The sequence below is a fragment of the Lotus japonicus genome, chromosome 2 (assembly GCF_012489685.1).
Source record: "Lotus japonicus ecotype B-129 chromosome 2, LjGifu_v1.2".
NCBI lineage: Eukaryota > Viridiplantae > Streptophyta > Magnoliopsida > Fabales > Fabaceae > Lotus > Lotus japonicus.
In genome coordinates, this window is record NC_080042.1 from 61,398,866 (window position 1) to 61,406,236 (window position 7,371).

General features: G+C 39.4%; 1 protein-coding gene and 1 pseudogene across 1 annotated transcript; one reads left to right on the plus strand and one right to left on the minus strand.

The window, feature by feature from the left end:
- Positions 1 to 1,246: 1,246 nt before the first annotated feature.
- On the plus strand, positions 1,247 to 3,601 carry LOC130736785 (disease resistance protein RUN1-like; annotated as a pseudogene).
- Positions 3,602 to 6,799: 3,198 nt separating this feature from the next.
- On the minus strand, positions 6,800 to 7,371 carry LOC130736786 (uncharacterized). The gene is made up of 2 exons (XM_057588574.1): positions 7,075 to 7,371; positions 6,800 to 6,985 (listed from the first exon to the last, which is right to left on the minus strand). The coding sequence occupies exons 1-2, from the start codon at positions 7,369 to 7,371 to the stop codon at positions 6,800 to 6,802; spliced, it is 483 nt and encodes a 160-aa protein (XP_057444557.1).

The following is a 7,371-nucleotide window of genomic DNA, read 5'->3' on the forward strand; positions in this document are numbered from 1 at the left end:
AGGTGGGAGATGAGATATTGGTTGTGCATCACATTCAGGCTCAAGAAAACTAGGTTGAGCAACAGAGCAAGAAACTATCTCTACCTCATCATACACCACATCATCATCAATTACCAGGTTATCTAAAGATCCAGGAACATCAGTGAGTTTCTCAATGTAGAAATTCACAATATCACTCCCACTGTGCTCATTCAAGAACCTCAACACATCTGCATCATCAACAAAGGGTCTCAAACCATTTTGAAGACCAAACCCAGGTTGAAGGTACCAGACTTTAAATGAGCTATAACCTAGACCCTTTGCAATACAGTTCAACCCAATTGAGTTTAGGGTATCAATATCACATGTTTCGAGCTTCTCACATTCCCCATCAATATATTCAGACCTAGGGTGAGTCACAAACTTCCCTCCATGAAATATATTCACAGGTAAGTACCTAGAAGCCAACAACCACAGTAAAGACCTTCAATAAATTAACATCACCAACATATTCTATATAGGAAACGACAGAGAAAAGGCCATAAAGGTACCTCGGAGGAGTGACCGAGTGGACCACAGCAGGAGCTACAGGGACCGTTTGCCTTGGATTCCCTTCGATAGAAGATCCTCGCCGTCCACGACCTCTCCCTCTCCATGCCACACGCACCATCTTTGGCTGAGCACCGTTGGATTCGAAGCTTGAAGAAAACCAGGAACTTCAGGGGTTGAAGCCGCACAAACCTCTCGATCTCTCTTCTGTTGCTTGCTAAGTTAGGAATTGAGGTGAAATTAGGGTAAAATTTGGGGGAATTGGGTTTGTGAATTGAGTGGGAAAATCCTGGGTCAAAAATTTAATGTTAAACTAAAAAAAAAATTCCACGTCAATTAATGAAAGGGCCTCCGTTTGGTCAACTAACGGAGCTTAACAGAAGGGGTTGGATTGCACGTTTTTGAAACGTTGGGGTGTCCGACCGCTACGTTTAAACACGGGGGGGCCCGATCGCTCATTTATGATACATCAGGGGCCCAAAGTGGAATTAAGCCTAAACAATATGAACAAAAATCGTTTGTTATTGCAATTGTCATCATGAATGTGAAATGCCAACAACCCTGGATTATTTATTTTATGCCAGAAAAAGACATCAACAACTGATCAATTAAGTCTTCTAGCTCTACGTGTTAAGTGGACTAGCAAATTCTGAGGATCCTAACTAGTAACTACTGCTGTTGTTTTGTGATTCCATCCCTGTTTCTTCACTCTGCGCTCATGGCCCAACTACCCTCCTCCTCCTCCTCTTCTTCCTCTTCCTCGTCCTCCTCCTCCTACGATGTGTTTGTAAGCTGCTGGTATGAGGACCTTTTTGTCGCAAACTTTCTCTCCGAAACATGTAGGGTAAATAGAATAAGCACCGTCTTAGATTATGAGCTGTCTGATGTTGAAAAGGCACCAGCTGCAGCGGAGAACGCCATGAAAAGTTCCAGGTTTGCTATCATTGTAATCTCTAAGAAATATGTATGGATTTGCTTAGATAAGCTTTCCAAGATCCTTGACCACTTCAAGGCCAAAGTTCACCTGGTTTTTTATCACGTCGATCCTAATGATGTGCGAATGATGGGAAAAGATTATGGAGAAGTAATGGCACTGCAAGATAACCGGTTCGATGATGACGACGCGGTTAGGTTGCAGAAATGGACAATGGCTCTGCAGCAAGTTGTTAACTTGCCCGATTCGCGTCTCGAATTTGGGTACCCTCTTTTCTTATATTTAATTTCTTTCTCAAATTTTCTAGTCATTTTGATGCAGAAAACTTAGGAGTTTAATTTTCATGTTTTGAGGAGATGATTGGAGTACTTTTCTCTAACCAACCCACCATATATCCCTTATTCTTACCACTTAAACTATTTTTCGGATTCGGGGACGCTTTACATCCAATTGTTTCATGGACGCTTTTTCATGAAAGTAGTTAGATACCTAGATGATTTATCATTTTAATACACATCGAATCCAAAGCATAAAAGGGGAAAACAAATATTGCTTGTTTACGCTGAACATGCATGTTAATTGGATCATCTTATATCAAACAATTTGGTTGTAATTAAATACACGGATATTTCTTGACTTCACACAAATTGTTCTGTCTGGACAGGGAAGAATTTAATTCTGAGTCCATTTTGAAGATAGTTCAAGAGGTTTTTCATAAGATTACGTACTTTCCTATTCTTGTTGCGGAGCACCCTGTTGGAGTGGAGCCCCGAGCACAAAAAATAATCCAGCTTCTAGATCTTGAGTCTGGTGATAGAGTCCTTATGGTAGGGATCTATGGAGTCGCGAGAATAGGCAAAACAACACTTGCTCGAGCGATTCATAATTTAATAGCTGATCAATTTGAAGTTGTGTGTTTCCTTCATAATGTGAGTGAGCATTCAAACCGTCATGGATTGGTAGACCTGCAAAAGAGACTTCTTCATGAAATAGCTCGACGGGATGACGATGGTGTCAATGTAACATGTTTGTCGGAAGGAAGTAAGGAAATTAAGCATAGTCTCTGTCAAAAGAAGGTTCTGTTGATTCTAGATGATGTTGACGAACTAGAGCAATTGCTAGCTACTGCTGGAGAACCTGATTGGTTCGGTTCTGGTAGCAGAGTTATCATTACCACTGCAGACAAGGATTTGCTAGCAAGTCATGGAATTAAAAGGACATATAAAGTATAGACGTTAAATGACAAAGAAGCTCTTGATTTGTTGACCTGGAGTGCTTTCAAAAATGACAAAGTTGATTCAAGTTACATGGATGCACTAAATCATGGAGTACATTTTGCTATGGGCCATGCAGGTTTATTGAAAGCACTAGGTTCCAGCATGTGTGGAAAAAGTGCAGTACAATGTGAATCATTCATAGATAATATTGTAAGCATGAGAATCACAGAATTCAAAGAGGTCCTAGGCTTTGTTGATTTGGAGACTACTGAGCAATGCATTTTTCTTGACATTGCTTGTTGCTTCAAAGGGTTTCAACTGGACGAGGTTCAACATACACTTCGTGCTCATTATAGTTACTGTGTGAAACATTACATTAGAAGATTGGCTCATCAATGTCGAATATTAATTAGTTCAAGTGGTGAGATATCATTTCTTGCGGTGGTTCAAGACATGGGTACTGAAGTTGTTCGTAAAGAATCACCAAAAGAGCCCGGAGAGCGCAGTAGGTTAGGGATAGCCAAAGATATAATTCATGTTTTGCAAGATCATACGGTGAGTAAGATCAACATGAGTGATTTATTTTACAATTTAAATTATCATTTTGGACTATTATACGTCACATTGTTCATTACCTTCAAAATTTCTAAATATGAGTGTTTAAGTCTGACATTTTTTTGGTTGATTTATGCATTTATGTTAAAAGGGAACTGATAAAATCGAAATCATATGTTTGGATTACTCCTCAACTGAAGAAGAACAAATAGACTGGGATGGAGAAGGCTTCAAGAACATGGGAAACCTCAAGACACTCATTGTTAAAAATGCTCATTTTTCTCAAGCTCCCAGACATCTACCAAATAGTTTGAGAGCATTGGAATGGCAGAGATATCCTTCAGAGTGTTTACCACCAAATCCATAACTACAAGTGTACGCAAACATGACAGCAAAACACAAAACAAGAATAAATAAAAAATGTCCAGTAAGGGCATAACTTTCAGCTCCCATTATAAGCTCCGACAGATCCCATGGTAAAAAATGTTGTGCAAACAATTCAGCTTGGGAGACGGTGTGGAAGCGTAAAATCATGGGATTTCACAACTTGAATCTAAAAACATACCATATCAACAAGAATAAAAAAAAATGTCCAGTAAGGGCATAACTTTCAGCTCCCATTATAAGCTCCGACAGATCCCATGGTAAGCGTAATGTTTTCATTTCTCCAGTTGTTCCTGTACATATAAAGATAATTTTTCTTTGATTATTCATTGGGTTTTTATGTTTTAGGCTTAATACATCAGAAGGTCCCTGTAATTATAAAGGGAATCAAATCCAGGGCCTAGAAAATTTTTGCATCAAATTGGGTCCCTAGAAAATTTTTTTTAATTCAATTAAGGACAAAGTGCGTCTGATGCTGAAGTGGCTTCAATTTTAGCCTACTTAGCTTTTCCACGTGGCATTTGGAATTATTTTTTAATTGAAAAATTCTAAAAGTTAATTTTTTAATTCCAACTCATTTTTTAATTATTCAAAAAATATTTAATTAATTATTCATCATTTTTTATTCATCATTCATCATTCTGATTGAACTTCTCAGTTCTCATCTTCCTCCCTTCTCTCCCACCATACCCACCCTCAACCTCACCCCACCCCCAACCCAACCCAACCCAACTCAACCCAAACGAAACCCCAACCCCCCACCCCCAACCCTGCAAACCCTCAGTGTAGGTCGCGCTCCACCGCTGCTTCCTTGTCACCACCGCCCTTCATGTCCCTCTCTATAAATCATATGTGGTCGTCCTGGGCTTGTGGTGGCTTGCGGTGGTGAATGGGTTTGCTGGGTTCGTCATCCTTTTCTGTCGCCCCCATCACGCTCTTCCTCTCTCTGATTCCTACTGTTCCGATGATCTCAAAGCCCTCAGGGAACGCTGCTTGGAAGCAACATCGTTCCTCTTCTTGTGATTCGATGGATCTGAGGGATAGTGGTGGGTTCTGGGTTTGGGGTGGCGTGAAGAGGTTGGTGATGGTGGTGGGTGGTTTCTGGGTTTCTGGTTGATGGTGGTGGTAGGTTCTGGGTGGCGTGGAGGTGGGTGGGTTCTGGGTTTAGTCTAGCTCAGAATTCCTTCTTTGATTCTAACATAGATGTGTTGCTTTGAGGAGATGAGAAACAGAGGAACGACAAAGGTGATTAGGAAGAAAAGGACCAGTGCTAGTGTGATTCAGAGGGGAAAATGGAGATGGTGGTTATGGTGATGATGGTGGCCGCCGGCTAGGAGAGAGGGGGAGACTTCTCTGTGTTCTTAATCTCTCTTCAGTTAGGGTTTAATTTGGGGAAGATTGAAATTGGTTATAGGGATTATTAGATTAGATTAGGTTAGATTATTAGATTAGTTTATTAGTTAGATTATTAGTTTGTTTAGTTAAGGATTATTATATTAGGTTATTTATTAAGTTTTTAAATTTTTTTTTCTAATTATTTAACTGAGATGGAATTAAAAATAATTTTTAATTATTTTTTTAAATTAAAAAATAATAATAAAAGCCACGTGGAAATGCTGACTGGGATAAAATTGAGAGCTGGCACACTTTGGCCTTAATTGAATTAAAAAAATTTTTCTAGGGACCCAATTTGATGCAAAAATTTTCTAGGCCCTGGATTTGATTCCCTTTACAATTACAGGGGCCTTCTGATGTATTAAGCCTATGTTTTATAATATCTTTGTTTCTACATTTTTTGCAGAAGCCTAAGAATTCAAACGATTTGAGTTTTGACAGTGGTAAACATTCAAATGAGATGCTTCATGTATCTTGTCTGCCAAAGTTGGAAGAAATGACTATTATGATCAGTGACGAATCTAGAAATTTCAACTGGTGGGGACCAAAAGAAAATTTCGTATTGGAAACAATTGGAGTCTTGGCAGAGCGCCACAAACAAGTGGCAAGGGAGCACAAACTTTCAATGTTAGCAAAATCTTAAAATCCATCAATTTTACATTTCCGCGCCCCTATTCCAACCTTAATCGGTTGTGAAATCTTTTTCGCAGTGGATATGGTATGTTTTTAGATTCAAGTCGTGAAATCCCATGATTTTACGCTTCCACACCGTCTCCCAAGCTGAATTGTTTGCACAACATTTTTACCATGAGATCTGTCGGAGCTTATAATGGGAGCTGAAAGTTATGCCTTACTGGATATTATTTTTATTCTTGTTGATATGCTATATTTTTAGATTCAAGTCGTGAAATCCCATGATTTTAGGCTTCCACACCGTCTCCCAAGCTGAATTGTTTGCACAACATTTTTACCATGAGATCTGTCGGAGCTTATAATGGGAGCTGAAAGTTTTGCCCTTACTGGACATTTTTTTTTATTCTTGTTGATATGGTATGTTTTTAGATTCAAGTTGTGAAATCCCATGATTTTACGCTTCCACACCGTCTCCCAAGCTGAATTGTTTGCACAACATTTTTTACCATGGGATCTGTCGGAGCTTATAATGGGAGCTGAAAGTTATGCCCTTACTGGACATTTTTTATTTATTCTTGTTTTGTGTTTTGCTGTCATGTTTGCGTACACTTGTAGTTATGGATTTGGTTTAGGGAATTGTTATTCAGACCCCTCCACAGCTATTCAGACCCAATGAAAAACCGGAAATCCGAAAATGCCCCTTTCGAACGCACCCTTGTAGTGCGTGTCTATCGCACATACCCATGGAGCGACGTAGACGCACCTTGAACATGCGTTGCGAACGCACGTTCAAGGTGCGATTAAGTAGTGCCAGAGTTGATGTCCCAATGTCTGAATATACATAGGAAAGACACATATACGCACTTAGTGAACTGCGTTAGTCGCGCCGTTACAAAGTGCGTAATATGCGTCACGCTTTATAAAGGTGTTACCATCGCACACTGAACGTGCGTTGGTCACGCAGTTTTAAAGGGCGATATTTTGCAGAAACTTGACAGAAACAAACAGAAAAAGAAACTCCAACAAAAACAGAAACTTTAACACAACAGAAACATAAACTTCAACAGAAACATAAATGTTACATTATAATCTATCATTGATACATTACAACTAATATGAAAATTTGCAAATGGACTACTACAACATCACGAAACTAATCTTCAGCGAGATTTATGATTCCATCGATCTTATGTATGTCTACATTTTCCTTTCGATAGAGTTCGTTGAATAGGGTCATGCGATCCAGGTATGGTAGCTGCCAACCACAAGCTTCAACAGTACAATGATACATCCATTGTGGATTAACCGTTGGCAAAGGAAAGTCACTTGAAATAAGCGCCTACAAAATGATCAATTATATTGTTAAGTATCTCATAAAGTTCATGTAATGTAAGGTAAATTCGTACTAAATGTAATATTGATCAGTACCTTCACCCAGTGGTTGTTGTTGACAACGAGTAAACATATAATTTGTTGCTCTGACAGATGTAGCACTGGACCGGTGAGAGGGAAGTAGGTGGCGCCCCCTCGATTCGACAAGGTCACGAACACAATCTGGTACATCGTAGCAACAATGTGGTCCATATCCGGCACGCATAACCACTTCTCCTCCGTTGCAAACTCATTTGGAGCAAGATGCAAGGCTTGTAGTACTTTTTCGTAATGTGTGTTGGTGCCATACATACCATGATAAACACCTTGTCGTAATCTAAGCTCCTTTATCAT

Excerpts from the sequence above, each read along its gene's own strand:
- LOC130736786 (XM_057588574.1), bottom strand. The coding sequence starts at position 7,371 with ATGATAAAGGAGCTTAGATTACGACAAGGTGTTTATCATGGTATGTAT. Across the intron at positions 6,986-7,074 it reads ACAACAACCACTGGGTGAAG|GCGCTTATTTCAAGTGACTT; the intron begins GTACTGATCAAT and ends ATCATTTTGTAG.